This window comes from Rhinatrema bivittatum, chromosome 2, assembly GCF_901001135.1.
Source record: "Rhinatrema bivittatum chromosome 2, aRhiBiv1.1, whole genome shotgun sequence".
In the NCBI taxonomy this organism is placed as follows: domain Eukaryota; kingdom Metazoa; phylum Chordata; class Amphibia; order Gymnophiona; family Rhinatrematidae; genus Rhinatrema; species Rhinatrema bivittatum.
Window position 1 is genome coordinate 728525588 of NC_042616.1, and position 23230 is coordinate 728548817.

The 23230-nt window shown below is 41.3% G+C and overlaps 1 protein-coding gene across 2 annotated transcripts in view; it reads right to left on the bottom strand.

Moving 5' to 3' along the window:
- Window positions 1-1475: 1475 nt before the first annotated feature.
- Window positions 1476-23230, bottom strand: part of DPYS (dihydropyrimidinase) — a 118883-nt gene continuing 97128 nt past the window's right edge. The window contains exons 8-10 of one of the 2 annotated variants that reach the window (XM_029591860.1): window positions 14172-14379; window positions 9410-9501; window positions 1476-1777 (exon numbers count right to left, since the gene is read on the bottom strand). In XM_029591860.1, the coding sequence (XP_029447720.1) occupies window positions 9439-9501; window positions 14172-14379 (271 nt within the window). In that variant the 3' untranslated portion in view covers window positions 1476-1777; window positions 9410-9438. Of the gene's footprint in view, window positions 1778-9409; window positions 9600-14171; window positions 14380-23230 lie in introns of those variants that run through there. The other variant, XM_029591863.1, reaches the window with a different exon arrangement.

Below are 23230 nucleotides of genomic sequence, written 5' to 3' on the forward strand. Positions count from 1 at the left end.
ACAACAGGCATAATTTGGGATTTTCAGAACCTTACATTTGTTTTGGTAAAAAAAAAATAGTGTCTTCAGAAAAAGGAGATGTAAATCTGTGTGGGAGCTTCTTCCTTGGACAATTTTGAAAGGGAAAAAGTACACAAATATTTCCTTTGAAAACCAGTACAAAATCTGTGTGTAAAAGTACCTGTGGATTTTTTATTTGCCAACATCAGTGGGGGAAATTGGGATTTGGATGCTCCTTTCATCACTAGTCACCTCTTCTCCTTGTAAAGCATAGGGGCTCACTATGTCCCCCATAATGCCGACCTTCCCAAAACTGCAACTACTTTGCTTTCTGTGACAGAAAATGACAGTGGAGTGGGGGATCCTGGAAAGAGAGGGGAGAAGAGAATGAAGGAAAGTGAGGAAAGAGTGAAAGCGTAAAAGAGGCATGGGTGGGTGGATGGGGCCGGGGACTTGGAATGATAGAGGGGAAGTGGAGGACTGAGAGAAATTGGAGGACTTCATGGAATGGAGAATACCATTACTTCTTTTTCCCTCTGCAGCCCTGAGTATGGATGATGGCATTATAGAAGGAAAAATAACGAATATGGAGGCAGGAGTTGAGGAAGATATGGATGGAGGGAAAATTCAGACGGAGAAAGGAAAAGGGATTAAAGATGTTAAGTTTCCATACATTTTGAAGGCATAGAAAAATGTTTCACTGTTTCTTTAATTTCTTTCTTTTCTTTCTTTTTTTTTTTTTTTTTTTTTTTTAGAAAATACTGACATTTTGTGAAAAATTGAGAAACTGGAAGAAAATTCAGCCTTTACTCTGTAATACTATGCATTTGTGCCAATCCTTTCAGTTGTCAGTGCTGTGTTCATAAAGGCAAACCAAGTTTACAAGTTTACAATTGGAGAATTTGAAGCATAGTATAATAACTTAGATATATCATCACTTAGCATTACATTACATAAATACAGCTCAATTTAAAAAATAAAAACCCATAACACATCACCTAACATAACAATAAAGTATATATAAACTAAGACAAACACTCATACAGACAACTCCCTTATCAGTGAACACAAGCCAGCCCTTCTTTTAAACAAACTAGTTGATTCCAAAAGCCTATCTAAAAAGACACGTTTTGACTTCTTTTTTAAACAGAGCCAAGTCCTGCATTAATCTAATTCCAACTGGAATGCTATTCCAAAGGACAGACAGATGACAGGAAGAGGCTCGATGCCATGTGTGTAGAAAACCAGACAGTCTTAAGGGATGGAATCACCATGAGCACAGCTGGTGATGATCTAAGCAGAATGAGGAGATATAAGGTGCAATTTGCTTTCTAAGATACAGAGGTCCAGTCCCATGGAGGGTTTAGATGCCAGAAGCAAATTTTAATAAAGGATATACCTGAAATCAGGAAGCTAATGCAGGCTAAACAGCACAGAAGCTATATTTAATAAACACAAATAGACGGAGGCAAAAATTAAGAGAATAAGCATATAATTCTTTATTCAAATTTCCCAAAACAATAATCTACATATGACAGTTTAGCAGGTGATGAAAAACAAGATGATGGCTAATTTCGACAAGCATTGAAAACTAAATCAAGGTTTCTGTTGTAGACAGTGTGCAGCACTGCCGAGCCCTCACAAAATGTCATATCCCCAAATACTTCATATTTCTGTATGCTGAATGTTGGCGCCTTAGAAGCTGACTCTTGTCTTGCTCATTTCTAGCATCAGGACACAAATGACATAATAGAAGCCGCCAATTTTTCTCAATTACCTAAAGATGAGAAGAAAAAAGTCAAATGTAAGTTATTTAAACACAAGGCTTGCTGCTTTTGAATACATTACTAGCACAAATAATAATAGAGGCATGCAGTTCGGGGCCATCAAAAGCATTAGTCATATAGCTTTGAGAGTCAAGGTGGCTTTTGAGCCTAAATTTAGCTACTCATAAAGTGGAAGGACTGGGGTGGGATTATGTTGGCCTGCGGCAGGGAAGGTGGAGAAAGTCAGGCAGCTAGAACTGATTTTCAGCAGTAGTTGCCTAACTGGGCAGGGATAGCTGGCTTAAATCTAGCCATTATCCCTATTATTGGAGCAGGTGATCCACCTCCTCTCTCCCGAAAGTTATTTAAAAAAAACCTTGCAGTTAGACATCTACCTGAATTCTCCTTCCCTCCTGCCTGAAGTAATTAAAAAAAAAGTCCAAAACTGTGGCCTTCCCCCTCTCCTCTCCTGATTCTCCTTTCCTCCTGCTTTAAGTTTAAAAAAAATGGCTGCCTGATGCTCTTCCAGAATGTTCCTTCCTCCTATCAGAGATTGCTTCCCAATCTCCCAACCCCTTTCTATTTCCCAAGTCCTCCCAAAAGCTGTCAAAGTTGAGTCAGCAGGAGGATGGAAATGAGGTCAAAGGTGATCAGAACCATTCTTTTAAATTTTGTGCAGAAGGGAAAGGGGAATTGGGAGGAGGGATAGGGTAGCCACAGTTTTGTTTTTACTTCAGCAGGAAAGGGGGGATTGGGTGGCCACATTTTTTTTTATACTTAGGGCAGGAGGGAGGGGAATCAGGATGCTGGATCAAACAGTAATAGTTATATTTACTTTGGGTGGGTGAGAGGAATGATTGATGACTTGTGGGGCTGTGTGTGAAATAACTTAAGCTGACTAGTGTTCTGTCTTCTGACACAACTTCTGTCACGACTGTCGCTCTGCCTCAACCTAAACAAGACCAAGATCCTACACATACCAACAACCACTCCTCTCCCCTCCACAATAACTTCACACCTAACCCCAAGGGGCTACAACTTACTCATGCTACAAAAAACCTAGGAGTAACCATCGATAACGAGCTAAACTTCAAACATCACATCTCCACAATGATCAAAGATGGATTCTTTAAACTGCAAACCCTGAAAAAACGCAAACCCCTCCTTCACCCCCAAGACTACCGAACCGTTCTCCAAACAATACTCTTTTCCAAACTCGACTACTGCAATACTCTACTCCTTGGCCTCCCCGAAGCCACCATCAGACCACTACAGGTACTACAAAACGCCGCCACTAAATCCATTACAAACATCAAAACATGCGACCACATCACCCCCACCCTCAAAGAACTACATTGGCTACCCATCAGCCAAAGAATCCAATATAAAACCCTAACCCTCATCCATAAAAAAATGAACAACAATAAGATGGACTGGTTAAACTCTGCCATACACCCCACATAGAAACCTCAGAGTCATGGACTCTGGGATCCTCACCGTCCCCAACTCCAAAATAGCGCACCTCACCTCTACCTGAAAACAAGCCGGCCCCACGCTATGGAACTCCCTCCCGCCCCTCCTTAGAAATGAACCTTCTACTCAAATCTTCAAAAAACACCTCAAAACCTGGCTCTTCCTAAAAGCCTTTCCGCCAGAAACTTAGCCCCCTTGCCCAGGCCCCCACCCCTGCTCAAAAATGAATCTTCCCCAGTCCACCGTCAACCACCCCTGTGGTTCCCCTTGTAAAGTAACTGTACATATTTAATCCTCTCTGCCACCCCATCTCTCTTTCTATCTTCTCCAAATCACGTTAAATGTTATTTCTCAAAGTTACTATGTAAATTAATCTTTCAAAGTTACTAAGTAAATTTATCTTTCCAAATTATTATTTAAGTTACAATGTTACAATGTAAAATAAGCAGCTTCTGCCTTATTCCTGTTCAGTTACATGTAAACCGATGTGATATCTCGATCGAATGTCGGTATATAAAAACAAACAAACAAATAAATAAAAAATAAACAGTGTTGTTTTTCTGCATTAGCCAGCTATGTACAGGCAACCAAGGTTGAGTAACCTAACCTTCAGAAGTTCACTTGCTGAGGTAGTTCTGGGTCCTTACTCTTGAAGGTCTGCTCCTCATCTTTCTGGATTCCAGGGTAGTTTCTTTTTATTGATTCTAAGTAAAACCACTTGACCTCCCTGTCATTTTTCATGCCGTGGTCATCAGAGTTCATGCAGTCCTATCACTAAAACCTTTCTGGGCTAACCTGAACCCCAAAGTGATCAAGAACACATTTACTTATCTCCCACAGATCTTGGGAGATGCGGCCACCAATTCCCATGAATCTTAACTCTTGTCTGTCCTGTCCAACAACCCAGATCTCCTGTTTCTAGAAAATGTCCACCATTTTTATATCTTTAACCCAGAATCCTTCAGCTTCCTTGCCTAGCTAACCCCAGCAAAGCCAATGAATAATTAGGATAAACTAGTGCATTAAGAAACAATTTTAGAGTAGCCCATGCAGGTGTAAATTATGTGGGTACTTTTAGTTAATGTTATGCTATTTTTAACATAAAAACATAAGAAATGCCATGCTGGCTCAGACTTATGATCCATTAAGGCCAGCATCCTGTTTCCAATAGGGATGGGTATTTGGGAGAAACAAAATAGGAAATGAGACAAAATTTCCTATTTTGTTTCATTTCATTCCCAAAGAGAAATAATTGAAAATCTTATAAAATTTCATTTTATAAGATTTTATAAAACAAAACGTTTCCTCGTTTTGTTTTGAAAACAAAAAATTTATCCATTGGGCCTAGGCCCAGGGCCAAAGCCAGAGTCTTGTCTAGGGACTAGGCCAAGGCCCAAAGCAATATCTAGGTCCAGGGTCAGGTCCAGACCCAGTGCCCAGGCCTGGGTCCGGGCCAAGACCCCAGTGTCAAGAACAGTCTCTGGACCGGCCTGCAGCATCAGGCCTAGGCCCCAACTTAGGCCAAGACCTAGGCTTTGGAACCCAGCCTGTGGGTTGGGCCCCGGCATTGGACCTGGGTCAAAACCAAGGCTTTGGCATCGGGATCCAGTCTCCAGACCGCAGCATCAGACCTGGGTCTGGATCATGACACTGTATTCTCGACAGAACCGGTAGGTTTTTTCAATTTTTGGGGTCTCAGCTTAGGCCCTGGCATTGGGCCTCAGCCAAGACCCCAGCACTTTGCTTGGGCCTAGGCCATGGCTCCTGCATCAGGCCTTTTACAACCCTCTAAAATGGATGTTTGGGGTTTTTTTTACAACTTATACCTCCTCCATAACAGGAGTAAATGTATGTGGCAGTGGACCTGGTTGCTCACCGGGACGTGTGCAAAGTGCAAAGTAGTTAAATCTCAAGCAGATTGTGATAAATTGCAGGAGGACCTTGTGAGACTGGAAGATTGGGCATCCAAATGGCAGATGAAATTTAATGTGGATAAGTGCAAGGTGATGCATATACAGAAAAATAATCCTTGCTGTGGTTACACAATGTTAGGCTCCACATTAGGAGTTACTACCCAGGAAAGAAATCTAGGCATCATAGTGGATAATACATTGAATTTGTTAGTTCAATGTGCTATGGTGCTCAAAAAAGCAAACAGAATATTAGGAATTATTAGGAAGGGGTTGGCAAATAAAATGGTGGATGTCATAATGCCTCTGTATCTCTCCATGGTGAGACTGCACCTTGAATACTTGCTGCATCTCAAAAAAGATATAGTTGCACTGGAGAAGGTACAGAGAAGGGCAACCGAAAGGATAAAGGGAATGGAATGGCTCCCCTATCAAGAAAGGCTAAAGAGGTTAGGGCTGTTCAGCTTGTAGGAGAGACAGCTGAGGGGGATATGATGGAGGTCTACAAAATCATGAAAGTACTTGAACAGGTAAATGTGGATCGGTTATTTACTCTTTCGGATAATACAAGAACTAGGGGGCAGTCCATGAAGTTAGCAAGTAGCTCATTTAAAACAAATCAGAGAAAATTCTTTTTCACACAACGCATAATTAAGTTCTGTAATTCATTGCCAGAGGATGTAGTTATGGCAGTTAGTGTAGCTGGGATTAAAAAAGGTTTGGATAAGTTCCTATAGCAGAAGTCCATAAATTGCTATTAATCAATATGGATTAGTAGCTTGGAATCTATTCATTTAGGAGTAGATTTTAAAAGGAGTGTGCCCGGCCTACATGTGCCCGATGTACATGTACATGTAGGCCGGCGCACACACATATACGCCTGATTTTATAACTTGTGCGTGCAAGCATGCGCAAGTTATAAAATCGGGGGTCGGCGCGTGCAAGGGAGTGCTCAATTGTGCACCTTGCGCGCGCCGAGCCACGCTGCCTTCCCCGTTCCCTTTCCCTAACCTTCCCCCCCCAGCCCTACTCTAACCCCCCCTGATCTTTATTTAACCTTTTGCACCTGCCTCTGGGCAGGCGCAAGTTACTTGCGTTGGCCGACTGCTGGCGTGCGATCCCCGGCACAGCGGAAAATATGGCCGGGACTTACACGCGTAAAGCCCCGGGACTTACACGTGTCCTGGGGCTTTACGCGTGTTGCCGGGTCTTTTGAAAATAGGCCTGGTGCGCGTGAGGCCATTTACGTGCGTAACCTTTTGAAAATCCGGCCCTTAATGTCTGGGTACTTGCCAGGTACTTGTAACTTGGATGACCATTGTTGGACACAGGATACCTGGCTTGTTGGACCCTTGGCCTGACTCAGTATGGAATATCTTTTGGTCTTATGTGTGCACAGCAGGAGATACTTGTGCATGTGGGCAGCTTTTAAAATTTGTTGGGTGTGCCGAGCCTGACTTGGGCACGCATCTTCCGATTTTGGTTCATGCTGGGCTTTTAAAATCTACCTCTAAAGTCCTGCTAATTTTCAAAGTGGACTGATGCACATATGTCCACTTTGAAAATTAGGGATGAAGTCCATGTATACTTTGAACATGCGGACTTCAACCCTACATGGCCTTTATTAAATTACCCTCAAAACCCCCATTTCCTTTAGTAAAACACTGTTTAATTCATGGAAACAGCTTTGAAAATTGCTCTCCCCATTAGCACTATCTCTCAGGGCTGGAGTTTGGTAAAAGTAACAGCAATTTTCAAAAAGTGCTTCAGGGGTGACACAAATAACTACTTATCAATGAAACTGATGCCTGTGCCAAATAAAAAGGTGGAAGGTATTGTCAAGAACAAATTGCTGGCCATGTGGATGAACATACAATAGCTAAATGGGAAGAGCAAGCATGGATTTAGTAAACAGTGGTTGTGCCTTACCAGCTGATTAGAATTCTTTGAAGATGTAAATAAGGATGTGGATAACGGCAAGCTGAAAAATATGGTGTATTTAGAGTTTCAGGGAGTATTTTATAAAGTCCCTCTTGATAGCCTCCTCAGAAAACTAAAAAGTCATGGAATAGGAAGTGGTATTACTGTAGATTGGGAACTGGTTAAAAGATTGGAAACAAAGAGTAGGACTTATGGTCAGTATTGCCTTTAGAGAGCAATAGATAGTAGAGTGCCTCGGGTATCTGTACTGGGACCAGCATTGTTTAGCTTATTTATTAACAATTTGGAAAAGGGAGTAATAACTAGTGAAGTGATCAAATTTACAGATCACGCAAAACTACTCAAAGCAGTTAAAACACAAACAGAATTTAAAGAAGTGTATAAGGACTTGTGAGACCGGGGAATAGGGCATCTAAATGACAAATTGATGCAAAGTGATGCACATAGGAAAAAATAATCCAAACGATAGGTACTCAGTTGGGTTCCATATTAGGAGACACCATTCAGGAAAAGGACTTTGGAGTCATCATTGAATTCCTCAACTTAGTGTGTGGTTGTGGTCAACAAAGCACATAGAATGTTAGGGATTTATTGGGAAAGGAATGGAGAACAAAAACTGAGAATCCATTAATGCCTCTGTATTGATTTATGGTATGACCACACCTTGAACACTGTGTGCAGTTCTGAGTGCCCCATCTCAAGAAAGATATAGCAGAAGTAGAAAAGGTACAAAGAAGGGAACAAAAATGATAAAGGGGATGGAATGGTTCTCTTATGAAGGAAGGCTGAAAAGTTTAGGATTCTTCAGTTTGGAGATGACTGAGACGGTATATATGACAGAGGTTTATAAAATCATGAGTGGAGTGGAACAGGTAAATACTAGACAAAGATGATTTTCTCTTTCAATTAGTACTGAAAATAGAAGACACTCCATGAAACTAGCAGGATCAGATTTAAAACAAATTGAAGAAAGTTCTGAGGTCCATATTAAGGAATTGGATTCAGATGACAACCAACATGGGCTCTGACTTTTATGGTCTGGGGCATTGATTCGCAGACGTAAGGGAAAAAGCACAGGACTGCTTTTACGACCAAGTTCATCTGCAAAGCACGTCAAGCAGCACTGTCTGAATCTTCAAGAAGGCTCATCATCCAGTAAAAATGTTGCTAGCAGTAAGGGGCTGATTTTAAAAGCCCTACACGCGTAAATCCAGAGAATTTACGCGCGTGGGAGGTGGGGGTTTACGCACGCCGGGCCTATTTTATAAAGGCTCGGCGACGCGTTTAAAGCCCCGGGACGCATCTAAGCCCCAGGGCTTTAGTAAAGGGGAAGTCCGGGGCGGGATGGGGGCAGGGCCAGAGGCCACCAGCACAGCGGCCATTTGCCACTGGTCGGAGGATCGCATGCCGGCAGGCTGCCAGCGCGCGCAAGAGGTATAATAAGAATTTAGGGGGGGTTAGAGTAGGGCTGGGGGGGGGAAGGTTAGGGGAAGGGTTGGAAGGTTAGTTCAGGGGGGAGGGAACAGGGGAAGCTCGTGGGCGTGGGTGCGCGCAAGGGGGTGCACTAGTGTGCAACCCCTTGCGCGTGCTGACCCCCGCTTTTATAATATGCGTGCATGTTATAAAATCAGGCATACATGTGCACGCGTGCCGGGTAGCGTGTGCACATGTACGCCCGCACGTACTTTTGAAAATCTACCCCTAAATTTTTAAGGGCTATCATAAAGCTTGGGCATAAATGCACGGACCAGCAGTTTCTACCCTTAAGAGAAACACGGGGGTAACCTGCATGGTGTGGCAGATACCACCATAAGAAGCTTGCTGGGCAGACTGGATGGACCATTTGGGCCTTTTCTGCTGAAATTACTATATTTAGAAAAGTTACTCAGATAAACTTATCTGGCTAACTTTGGAGGTATATTCAACAGTGCAGCTGCACTATTCTTGATCTGGCTTTCCACCTCCTCTGTTTGTGCCTAACCCAGCATAGCCCATGTTATGTAAAATGAAACCAGATATTTCAGCTGATAGTGATCATTGTTCAGAGATATGCTCCTGCTTTGGGGTAAAATGTTCCATAGGAATTTTACTCAGACTACCTATCTCATGATTTGCCTCACCTTAAATGGGCTCAGTAAAGAGGTTTGCTTTCTTCAGCAGCTCATTAGACGGCATAGCAGAAGTTTCTGAACTATTAGAAAAGGTATTTTATCTTTTTGGAGTGAGAACAGAAGATATTTACATCTTTAGATTTTCAGATAACGTAAAGGAACAAAAAAATAAATCCCAACAACAACAGAAAGAAAAAAAAATAGTCACCTGATTGCAGAAATGTTGGCCGGTGTTATCTATGCTGTCAAAACCACCTCTCCTGTGTAGGGTTCCCTCTTCACTGCGACAGGCTGGCAGACCTGCACGAGGACATTCCATGTCATACAGCTGCTAAGGCGTGCAGAATTCATCTTAAATAGCAGTCCTTTAGCAAGCCTAGCATTACTTCTTTCAACAACTGTTTGCAATGAACAAAAGTAATATTTTATAACATCATATTCTCTTTCCAGGTGTCATCTAGGACTTTTGCTGAGAGTTACAGATGGAAAACATGAACCGCCAATGCTGGTCACACGGTGCTCTGAATGTTACACTTAAGCTAAGGGCGAGGAAGGGAAAATGATAAAGACTGAAAGGAAGTTGATTGCATTGGGATTTCATTTATGGGCATAGCTTATTGCTGTTCTGAGATTTAGGGCAGCAATTTAGAAAAGCATGCAGAGGTGCTTTTGAACCCATGTAGCCAATTTTCCAAGAGAAACTATAAAGGTGAGTATAGTAAGTCCCCATGTACTATGGATCTCCTTTCTTTGTGGATGATGGAAGGGGAGAATAGCATGGCGTATAGAATTGAAAATCAAATCTTTGCAAGCTGTCTGCCTCCTCACACCTATCCATTCACCCGGTATGGCTCCAATGCTCCCACAGCTAATGAAACTATTTACTTACTCTGAGGGGGACAGCCTTCACCCGGGGCAGTCTAGCCGGGGAATTTATTAGTTATCTGATGAGATGAGGTGGGCAATTTTCAAAGTCATTTCCTCACATAAAACAGGATTTATGCATGGAAATGGGAGTCTTTGAAAATTGCCTACCCTATCTGAGCGTTAACGAATGCGCGGATTGCCAATATACGTGGCATGGAGTCTGGGTAGGTTTACAACTTGCATGCACATATGCCTTTGCGTATATGCATGATTTTTTCCTGGAAAAAGTACCCGCAGAAAGAGCAGGTGCAGGTCTGTATACATACTTTTTTCACCTCAATTTTCCAAGGGAACTGTTTCCCTTTGAAAAATGATATCAAGGGTGCAAGTAAAAAGCACCTGCAGACTTTACACTTAATCTGTACACATCTGGAAAGTTGTCCCCTATGAGGTAGATTTTAAAAGTGTTGCTTGTGCAAAAATGGCTGCATGAGAGTGAGAGAGAGAACCTCGATATAGAGTCCGTTTGACACTCACTATATATGTACCACTCTAGAGGGCCACTTTGAATCGGGGTGGGTTTCGAGGGGTGGGTTGGGGTGTACAAATCTACTCATTTCCATCACTTATAAATGCTACAATTCTTTACTGATGTCAATTTTACCTCTGAATGTGTCTGTAACAACACCCCCCCTAACCCCAACCCACATATATAGAGAGTGTCAGACTGACTCTATATAGAGGTTCTCTCTCTCTCTCTCTCCCCAGTCTGCAAGACACACAGGTAAAGGCTGTAGATGTATACACAGCAACAGTATTTTAAACACTACGTGCATACCTTATAAAATGAGGTGTATTTTTGCACGCGTTCCTTTTACCATTTACCCGTATATGTTCTATAAGATTCTGTAAATACAGTTCCTTTTCTAACAGGAACCCATTGTTCTCTTGTTTTTTGTTTTTATTCTAAGCTGAGCCCTTAGTTTCCTTGTTTGCTCTCCTGGACCCTAAGTAGTAGGGACGTTGCCACTGCTGCCAATATCATTATGGGCCACTTTTAGGAACAACTGGGGCTTGGACTGTGGATTTGTTTGGAATGTTTTTTTTTCCTCTAGTCTGGATAAAGTTTAGAATAGAGATTATGATTTTTCGGAGTTTGGGAGGTTTTTTGGTAATAAATTATAGTATGTCTTTGAAATTGTGGGGAATACGTAAGGAAGGGTGGACTACAATGAGACTGAAAGGGTGTTGTTTGAAATAGTTATATTTTTATATATTGATTTGCTTCATTTATATTGGAATGTTTCTTTCATGCTGATGGAATTTGTTTTTCATTTACTAACATGTGTTTAATGATTTAGTAATATAATACTTTTTTACAGTAATTTTCAAAGGCATTAACATGGGTGAAACAATGATTTATTTGCAGACATGGTCTGTTATATAATTATCCCCCAATAAGCAGGTACACTTATTCACGAATGTTTGCCTGCAATGAGAAGGGTCGTTCCCGGGGTCTGCATATACTTGCATATTTTTGTATTACCTACAGTATCTGAATATAATTTGCTTTGAAGTATCACAAAAGGTAGAATATGAATAAAAATAAATTATTAAATTATTATTTTTAAAAGTCTGTGTATTAATTTTCCAAAAACAAAATCTGTGTACAGATTAGGAGATGCAACTGTGTGAAGGTAGTTTTGGTGGGTTAGTTTTCAAAGGGAAAATTTCCCTTTGAAACATGGTATAACTTACATGCGTATTTGATTTCAAATTTATGTGGGCTCTGCCAAAATTATCCCCTTGACGTATACTGATGTTTCGTTGGGATTTTTGTTGTACTTTGTAACATGCCTTTAGTTCAGGTTTTTCTTGGAGAAAGGCATGGCTCATATTAACCAAAAATAAACTTGTGGCTGTTGCATTACAATATTCACATTAAATACCCACTGCTCAGTGACATGTCATATAATTTTGAGGTGCAGCTACACCCACATCCTCCTATTAAAACTGATCAGAGGAAATGTTACTATAAATGCAAACTCCTTGAAATGTTTATAGGACCTTCAATGAGCAGCAAGTGCTACAATTATGACACTCATTTTGCGCAGCACTTTCCTGTTAAGCCACTAAGAACTCGGTCCTCTCTCTCATGGACACATGCAGGCTCTCACTCTCTCATGCACACATGCAGTTACTCTCATACAAACATGTAGGTGCTCTCTCTCATACACATGCAGGTGCTCACTCTCATGCACATGTTCAGGCTTTCTCTCATACACACTTGCAGGCTCTCTCTCTTTCATGCACATAGTCAGGCTCTCTCTTTCATACACCCATGCTGGCGCTTTCTCTCATGCACACACACACACACTTCTCAGGCATCCTCCTTTCTTTTGGGTCTTTGCCGAGCCCATGCTACTCATTTACTGCCGGAGGGGGAAGTAGGAGGAAGCAATCCTGCAACTGCCAGATGCTTCCTGTTGCCGAGCCTGTAGGCCTTTCTTTGGGCCGAGACCTCCCTCGGGCTGTGGAGGCCTTCCCCAGGCCAAGCTGACACTTCCCTCGAGCTGCGCCGACACTTTCCTTGGGCCTCGCAGGGTTGGGCTCCATCATGGCCCCGCCGACACCTCCCTCGGGGCCACATGGCCCCGCCGACACTTCCCTCGGGTCGCGTTGAGTTCCACAGCAATCACTCAGCAGGAGCTGAGATTACCACATGAGCAGGGCGACTGGACCACCAGGGGATGCCCGATACCCCGATAGGCCAATCTGCCTCTGATTATAGTAATATTTCCTCTGATCGGTTTTAATATGAGGATGTGGGTGTAGCTTCGCCTCAAAATTATATTACATGTTTCTAAGCAGTGGGTGTTTAATGTGAAACATTTACGTTTCCTCTGCTTTAGATTAGTCTGTTGCATTACAATATCATGATACAAAGAGACAGAGTTTCAGATTAACTTTTTTTTAACCCTTTTAAATCTTCTTCTCCTATTATCCCTATAACTCTTGCTCCCTGTTAGCCGAAACCTTACACAATCATAGCTTGCAGTAACTGCTGTCCCAGATAAAAGCCCAGAAAATATAAACTCAACTACTTGAATACCATGATGTTGACAAGCAGTACCAGCAGGCACGAGAATCCCACCTTAGGAGCTTTACGCACGCTCAGGACCCTAGTGCAATGAGCATAAAGTGTTCAAGTATTTCTAGTGGAGTTCTCATAAACTACATTTTGATATTTGGAGCACGTAGGATGACAGTGATTGCTGAAGGAGTTTACACAGTGCTGCCTGGTTACACAGTGGCAGTTTATTCCTGAGGAAAGCAATTTTTAATTTTCCTGCACAACTTCTGAGTTTATGTTCACAGGGAAACTCCCTGATGAGTTTGGGTAGCAGAGTCTTCTGCACCTGCTTTGATCCTGATACAAAGTATTCAAGGGAAAGTACACATGGAGATTTCAAAATGAAATATATGCACATGCTTTCTCTCCATGATCTAAGTCTGCCTCCTTTTGTTTAAAAGCGCGTCCACTGATTCACAGCACGTAACTTTTGCCTGTACTTATAGGGGCAGTTTTGAAGGGGCTTTTTATGCAAGTAAACATGTTTGCCCAAGTAAAAGTTCTGAATATTGCTTCCTTGAAGACTAAAACTGTGTTCCATCTGAAAGAAAGGGGGAAATGCTGTACTCTCTTCATTGTGGGTCATGCTGTATCCTCAGGCAGACAGAGGGTTTCATATCATGGAAAAACTAAAATTTGTAGCCCAATAAAAATTTACCCAATATGCTAGGTGAAGGATTCAAAAGACAAAAACACAAAAAAGTAGCTACTTAAAAAACTCTGCTGCAGAATATTCCAACTATTGCCTCAGAATCTATCCTGATCTATTGAAAGAAACTGGGCCTGTGGTAGTAAGTAGTTCTTTTAGTAATAATATATATATATATATATATATATATATATATATATATATAGGTTTATTTCCTCAAAAGTTTGTGCCTTTTGCCATAAAGGCAAAGAACAAAAGCAGTCAAAGTCTAAGTCAAGTGTAGAAACACATTTTTACATGGATTGCTTTATTCAAATTGACCTTATCTCGCTGATGGATTCGCTTGTAAACGTAGTCAGAGAATGGCTTCCGTGGAATGTATTTTCCATGCCCAGCAACCATGTGCAAGACTCCGTTCTCAAACACCACTTTGCCTCTTGAAATGGTCATCAGAGGCACTCCATGACAAGCCATCCCTTCAAATACATTGTAGTTAACGGCTTGGTGGTGTGTCTTTGCAGAAATAGTCCTGTGGTTATAAAACAGAAACAGAACTGAGTTACTTGCATGGAATGCGTCACTTCTCTATGAACAAGAAAACAGGGTTTCCAAAGAAAATATCAGCATTGCTAAACATGGAAGCTGCAGTTCCTGAAATCAAGAAGTGAAAGAATGCGACAGTTATTACTGACAAGTGACTACAGTGGAACCAAATCAATAGGCAGGTCTAAAACATCTCTATCACTATTTCCAGTCTCAGGTGTGCTCAAATGAACCCCCAGCCTCCCCCCTCCCCTTGATGTGAGGGCTTTTGTTGACCCAATTAGTATGCTAATACTGGATGTAAATTTAGTTTAAAAGCAATAGTAAACAGAGACTTGTAAAGATGATTACTTTCTCTGTCATATGAAGATTATTCCAGGAAGTGCTATAATATGACAATGTCTTTAGAGTAGCAGCAGGAATCATTGGAGTTGTCAGGCTTCCATTAGCGCTTGTATCAGACAATTTTTGCCAAGGAATAATGATACAAAAACATGGTATAAACTCGATGAAAATTTTATAGGTTTTAACACAATCTATTTCTTACACTTCTCAGGGGTGGCCATGTCTCATTAATTTACAGGCTAGGAGCAGAAGTCGATAACGTACCGTATTTATTTAAAGAACTTATATCATGCCATTCCAATGTTCATAAACCATGCAACCAAAAAATACCACAAATGCAGGTGATAGCAAAAGTATTTCTAAAGTTTTCAAAAAAAAAAAAAAAATGTGTTTTTTGATATAATGGTTGAAAATCTACTATAAAAAAAATTTGTGTTTATTATTATTCTAGTGATGTGGGTTCTTTAGAAATACTATTCCAATGTTCATGGCAGGGTACAAGCAAAAACATATATAATCAACTAATAAAACATAGTAACAAACCAATGTCTAGAATGTCAATAAGTGAAGAGCAGAGGGCCTAGAGGGCCTTGATGGACTCTATAACAGGGTACCATCAAGCTAGGGTGAGATAACATAGTGCAAAATTTCATCTTTGTGAGGCTTTCCTCACTCCAAATGACACCAAATCTTCACCAAGTTATACTGTGCTGTTTGTATATCTACATGCAAAACTGGCCCCTAAACCCGAAACCAACACCAACATCTCATCTCGACCTATTAGATGGCCCTCTTATAGAGATATAAATAGGTACACACAGTGAGGCCCTCCCCAGAGGCTTTCTCTCCCTCCCTCTCCCCTTCTCCCACCCCAAGCCCAGAAATGGCCAAAATGCAATTCCAAAAATGTATCATGAATTGCATTATAGCCATTTTGGGCATATCGCAAAGCCTAATGCCAGGAAAAAAGGTGTAGTTATTTCCGGTGTTAAAATCGTGCGATAGCATGCGTTATGCTATTGCATGGTGAGATAATACCCCTCATTTAACTAAATCCCACTCAAACTCCTCCCTGATCCCGCCCCTCCAAAAATTTGAATTCGTGCCATGAGTTATGGTGCTAATGCATGCGTTAATGCATTATCGCGTGTGTTAATGCCATAACGCACTTTGATGAATGACCCGGAGAGTGAAGTTTGTAGTAGCCTGAATGTACTATCACACGGTTCTGGGTAGTCATTTGTAAAATAGTCAAGAAAAACCCCTAAGTTCTTCACAGTTGAGGCTATAAGAATAGTAAAGTTTTCAAAAACAAACGATGAAAGTACCAAAAGTCTATCAGATTGCTGCAGGATAACAACTTCTGACTTCTCAATATTCGAGTCAGGAAATTGTGAGCCATTTACTGACAGACAAATGGAAAATAATTCAAAAGTTTCATCCCAAGATGGTAAAACAGGAAAAGACACTATTTGTTGTCGGTGTATAATCGGTATCCCTCACAGAGCCCAGACAATAACCTACACAAGGGAGCCATATAGATAAGAACATAAGAAGTTGGCTTACTGGGTCAGACCAAGGATCTATCAAGCCCAGCATCCAATTTCCAACAGTGGCCAATCCAGGTTACAAGTATCTGGCAAGTACCTAAACATTAACAGATCCCGTGTTACTGATGCTGGTAATAAACAGTGGCTATTCCCTAAATCAACATGATTAATAGCAGTTTATGGACCTCTCCCTCAGGAATTTATTCAAACTGACTTAACCACATTCTCTGGCAGTGAATTCCAGACCTTATGATTTGAATGAAAAATCATTTTCTCTGATTTGTTTTAAATGTGCTACCTGCTAACTTCATGGAATGCCCCCCTAGTCCTTGATTTATCTGGAAGAGTAAATAATCAATTCACATTTACCCATTCAAGTCCTTTCATGATTTTATAGATCTCTGTCATATCCCCCTTCAGCTGTCTCTTCTCCAAGCTGAACAGCCCTAACCTCTTTAGCCTTTCTTCATAGGGAAGCCGTTCCATGTGCTTTATCACTTTGGTTGCCATTCTCTGTACCTTCTCCAGTGCAACTATAGTTTTTTTTTTAGTTCTGGAGACCAGAATTGTACACAGTATTTAAGGTGCAGTCTCATTATGGAGTGATACAGAGGCATTATGACATTCTCCATTTTATTCTTAATAATGCCTAACATTATGCTTGCCGATGATTTCATTGTTTTATCCACTATGATGCCTAGGTGTTTATCCTAGGTGGTAAGTTCTAATATGGAACCTAAAATTGTATAACACAGCATGAGTTATTTTTCCCTATGTGCTTCACTTTGCCCTTGTCCACATTAAATTTCATCTGCCATTTGGACATCCAATCTTCCTGTCTAGCAAGGTCCTCCTGTAATTTAGCACAAGCCACTTGTGATTTTACTATTCTGAATAATTTTGTGTCATCTGCAAAATTGATTATGTCACTCACTGTACCCCTTTCCAAATCATTTATAAATATATTGAAAAGCACTGATCCAAGAACACTTGAGGTATTCCTAAGGCTCCCCATGGTTTACCTTTTTCCACTGAGATAACTGACCATTTAATCCTATTCTCTGTTTCAGGTCTTTTAGCCAGTTTGCAATCCACAGAAGGACATCACCTATCATCCCATGACTTTTTAGTTTTCTTAGAAGCCTCTCATGTGTCTGAGAGGGCTCAGCCTTGAGGGACACAAGGTTTTGCAGTATGCCATGATGAATGATTACCTGTAATGGATCCCCGCCAGAATCTGGCAGTCAGATAGGAGATAAAGCAGTCCAAGACTATACCACCGATCCCACATTCATGTAATCGGTAGAGAGGAACCTCATGCCTGACCACATCAAATGCCACCAAAATATCCAGGCAGATTAGTATGAAGCTCTGAGCTCTATCAAATTATTTTCTGAAAGTAACTAAGCAGGAGAGAAGAAGGATCTCAATACTCAGCTGCTTGCTAAATCCAAATTGAATTTGAATTAACAATGCATTATCTCGCAGAAATGGATTCAGTTGAGACAGAACCATAGATTCAACCATCTTAGCCAGGAATGGCAGCAAGGACATTGGGCGGTAGTTGGAAAAACCTGGAACATCAAAATCTGGATTTTTTTTTTTTAGCAAAGGACGAATAGATGCCTATTTCAATACCAATGGAAAGTTCCCCTCTAAAAGTGAAAGGTTTACCATCTTGCAGACTGTAGGGAAATAAACTTGGGAGAGCTAGGCACACCCCTGTAGGTTTCCTACTGGACCAGCACTGTGTCTGCCCCAAATTAAAACCAATATATAAGGAACTTCTGTAAGGCACACAGTTGCCGATCCAACAAATTTCTTGGCAACTGCCCTGAGAAAGCTCTGTTTGTCTGGCTTCTGATTCAGGCTCTGTTTCAGTGTTCTGACTTGCAATCTGGCTCCAGTATTCCTGCTCCACATTTCTTTCATGGCTCCTGACCAGCCCCTGGGCTCCACCGTTATGCCTTGGGTCTAGCCTTTCCAGATTTGCACCCCCTGTCTGGTGCGGTCCCTGATAGTCAAGCCCTGATAATTCTGACAGTTTGGACCAGCTTAAGCCTGAGGCTAAGCTGAAGGGGAGCCCAATGGCCCAGAGTTTACAACAGTATAAAAAACCTTATGAAAGCATGTCAAGGGTCACAGGCCCAGAGCCACATATAGTTTTCAGAGCCACATATGCTGCCTTCCAAAAAGGCTGACAGTTTAAGGAATGAATGTTGTGAGTTCTTTTCTATTGCCTGTGAAAAGATCTATGTGAAACACAGGAACAAACCCTGGCTAGGTCTCTAGGCCATGATCATCCCCCATGGAGGGATGAGATGCACAGAGCCAGGGTCATGCATGACTTCATACTTGCAGTTTTACAGACTGGGCTCTTGACCCATAGCAGTAAGCTCCTCTGGCAAGTCCAGTCCAGTCTGTACCAGCAATTCCAAAGAAGTTACTCCAAGCTGTGCCAGCAAATCCAAATGTAACCCTCTCTTGGGTTTAGGGTCCCTAATACAGGGACTACAGAAAGTCCCAGGGCTTAAGTTCACCCTCCTGGAACTCATTTCTTTCTCTCATACTCTCACATATTAGACTTCCAGCCCTGGGTGCCGAGGTTCCACCTGCAGGGAGGAGTTATGATCTTCAGGGCCCTAGATGCAGTGGTGGGGATACAAAATACTGTCAGACATTTTCAGCCACTCTGTAACCCACAGTTCAATAAGTACTCACAGAAGGAAGGATCTCAATGAGTTGAGGCCTCAAGGAAAAACACAGCCCTCAATCCAGTAGTGGTGTTCAACAAAAATAGTGTTACTTCAACTTAAAAAACAGAATACATGCCAAAACAGAAAAGATCATTAACATAAGACGCACAATAATTCCAAGGGCTGCAGTTTCTTTGTCCGTAGTGCACCTCCTCTTAACTGTTCTCCTCCGATCCGAACCAATGTCCGAACGTGAAGGGTGGGAACATTCTCCTCGTTTAGAATCATAACCAACGGGGCAATAATTGCAAAAACCTTCCTTGCTTCAAACTGGATACCAAAACTCTTTTTGTCCAGTAGTCTCTGCCCCACTGTTAAATGACTGCAGGGTTGAAGCAACTGAGAAATCCAGACATTCCAGCAAGGGTGTACTAGCCCTTCTTTAAGGAACTGGTCAAAATCTCCAAAAAATCTCACTTTCTCCACAAAACCCTCTCAACTGAGTGAACCATGAGGCCTGCCAGGAAAACTCCTCAAAAATATACCTTTTTCTCTTTGAGAGCTTGCTCTGTGCATGCTCACCCAGTAAATAAAGGGAAAGACCCATCCCACAAAAAGGGGAAGGATTCATCATGAGGAAGATATAAAAAATGTAAATATCCCAAGAGATGTCACCAGGGGAAATTTAGTCAGAGTGTGAAGCCACCATCACATAAAGACTACAATTCAGGCTGTGTCAGCAAATCCAAACAATCCATTTCAGGCTGTACTGATTTAAAGAACCCTTGGTTTCCTTACCAGAAGGCGTGAACTAATATCATGGGGTGGTACAGCAAGATTATTCAGTAGAGACTGGGGTTTGAGCACCCTATGGGAAAAGCAGATGGGGGTGCTTAGTCTTTATAAACTTCTGACATCATCCAACTGTGTGGGCTTTTAGTTGGGTTTTAGTTAGATTCCTTAGTTAAATTTTTCCTGGGTTGCCCTGCTTGTGCAGTCCCACTTGTCATTATATTTTGGGGAAAGGACTATAAGGGTCTTCTTCACAGACACCTGGGTGAAGAGAGATGGGAGAGATTTTTGGTCCAGAGTTTTGGAAACTTTTCATTATTGGAGAAGGAAGATTTCCATCCTTCCCTTTCTCTCATTTTGCTTTCTCTTTTGAGGAAGATTTTCCTGTTTGTGTTTTATGGACTGAGAACCTTAGGGCCCAGGAGTTCAGATTTTGCTTATTCAGAAGAAGAAGTCTCTTTCACCTAGAATGGACCTGAGGAAAATTGTCATCGCAGAGGAATGAATTCACATCCATTATCAGAAAGGAGGAGTTTTGAAGTTGTCATTTATGAGTATTTTCACTACTGACCCTGGTGTGTTACACTTGGGAAGAGAGTGCTAATCTGGTACTGCTAGGAAGACTACAGGAGAGGTATAAGAGGTATAAGAAGTTCAAAAAAAGTTTAAAAACCTGGCTATTCAGAAAAGCATTTCACAATGAGAACAGAGAATGAAAAACACAGAACAAGGTTACCTAGATGCGTGGTCCCACATTTTTTCATTTTATACTCAATAATTATGTTAGAGAACTCCAGTTTAAGCACAACTCTTGTATGATTACCCTTTTAATCATATACATGGACTAGATCCATGCCACCTATCTTATACCTTATTTTATATAAGCATGTACCGACATTGTAATGGCACGTTTGTAGATACCTTTGTAACCAAACTAATATGTGCCTATATGTAAACCGTTGTGATGGTGCATTACTAAACGACGGTATATAAAAGATTTTAAATAAATAAATAAATTCTGTTCAGTAATTGGGACTATACTTCTAACCATTAGTATGTGCACAGATTTTCTTTTCGTGTCGTTTTCGTTTTGGTTCGTTATCTGTCAAATTTAGTTTTTACAACGGTTCGGAAGATATTTATTTCGTGTTTCCCTCATTTCAGTGTTAGTGCACACTAATGGGGTTTAGTGCGCCCTAATTTCATGTTAGTGTGCATTAAGTCCCGTTAATGCGCATTACCTAGTTTTCTAATTTTGGAGTTAATGTGCCCTATTAGGACTTAGGCACACTAACTGGATGATAGTACTAAAGTTAGTGCGCACTAACAAAAAATGTTACCAATAAGTTAAAAAGTGTCAATTGGGGAGCAATTCCTTAGCTAGAGGTATGGTTCTGCATTCCCATTGGCTGTCTCCTTCTAAAGAGACAGTAAGGAGACAGCCAATGGGGATGCATAACCATACCCACCCTTCCCCTGCTATTCCATGGTAATCTCAGTGTGACTGGAAGTCAAATGTTCCCAGGTATGTCTATAGCTCTAGCTCCAGTTCCTACAACTGGTGAAGTCAGCAACAGCTGTCTCTACAGCTTCTGTGCTGTCTCCATACCAGTGAAGTCATTAGCAGCTGTTGCTACAGCTCTAGCGTCTGTCTCTGCACCAGTGAATCCAGCTCTGCTGTCTCGACAGCTCCAGTTCCAGTTTCTACATCATGAATCCAATTCTGGGTGTCTCTGCTGCTCCAGTGCTTGTTGACACACTGGTGAAGCCAGTACCAAGTACCTCTACAACTCCAGTGCCTGTCTCCTCATCGGTTTTATTTTCATTTTGTGTTAATTGATTAGAATTTAAGCATTAAGATATTAAAAGACAATAGACATTGATTTTTGCCATGAAATCTTAGTGAGTCTGATCAATTTTGGAATAAATTTGCACATCATCTGAATACATAAAGAGTCTTGAAACCAGCTTTCTTAATCAAAAAGTGTTCCAGTTGGACATATATGTTAAATAGAATAGAAAGCTCCTTGGGTACTCTTCATTCTAATTCCTAAGAATATGAGAAATTGCTCCCCAACATTATTTTTTTATTTCTTTCTTTCAAAAATTAACTGAACCAACTCAATGTATATCCCTGAATAAGGATGTGCATAGGAAACATTTTTTTTCAATTCTTCATTCATTTTGCAGGGCATCTCCATTCAGTTCAATAGTTTAAAACATAAACTTTTTTTTTTCATTTTATTCCTTCATTTGTTTATCATTAAAATTTATGGGGGAAGCACTGCAGCCTATTTTTGGCTCCAAAATTTGGGTTTTCTTATTAGTTCTAATAAAACTGGTGGGTAGACATCATCAGAAGGGTGAAAGTATGGCAACGCATCAAGACTATGTCAACCTGGCACCAAAAGTGGCATGAATAGCCTAAGACACTGTAAAGAGCAATGGCAGGAATTCTCCAAGGTACTATCAAAGGAACAAAGCAGAAGCAAGAGGGGGAATAACAGCTCAAGGCCTCAAAGGAAGACACTAACAATAGTGGCATGAACCTTTGAAGGCAGCATGAGGAGTACAGAGAATGAAAAGAGTTTTAAGAAAAATGGAAAAGTAGTCTAAGATTTGGCAGCTGCAATTCAATGCCAAGAAGTGCAGAGTCATGCACCTGGGGTGTGGAAATACAAAAGAGCTGTATGTGATGGGGGGGGGGTGAGAGACTATCTTGCATGGACCAGAAGAGGGACCTTGGGGTGATTGTGTTTGGTGATCTGAAGGTGGCAAAGCAATATAACAAGGCGGTAGCTAAAGCAAGAAAGATGCTAGGCTGAATAGAGAGAGGTATAACTAGCAGGAAAAGGGAAGTGATAATGCCCTTGACAGATCCTTGGTGAGGCATCACCTGGAGTACTGTGTTCAGTTCTGGAGACAGGATGGAAACTGTCCAGAGGAAGGCAACCAAAATTTTGTCAGGTATGAGGAGAGGTTGAAGGATCTAAATATGTATACCCTGGAAGAGAGGAGGTGCAGGAGAGATTTGATATAGACCTTCAGATACCTGACAGGTATCAACAATGCACAAATTTCAAAACTTTTCCACTGGAAAGGAAAGAGTAGAACTAGGGGTCATGATTTGAAACTCCAGGGAGGGGAAGACTAAGAACCAATATCAGGAAATATTTCTTCACAGAAAGCATGGTGGATGCCTGGAATGCCTTCCCAGAATAGGTGGTGAATACGAGAACAGTTAATTAATTCAAAAGAACATGGAACAAATACTGTGGATCCCTAAAGATTTAAAGACAGGGATCGTATAACATTTCTGCATGGGGTAATTTGTACAGAGCAGCAGTTCCTACTGTTAACAGAACACATGGGGTTAACCTGCATGGAGTGGCCATTACTACCCTTGAAAGAAAGCATGAGTGTTATCTGCATGGAGCATATGTTACTAACATAA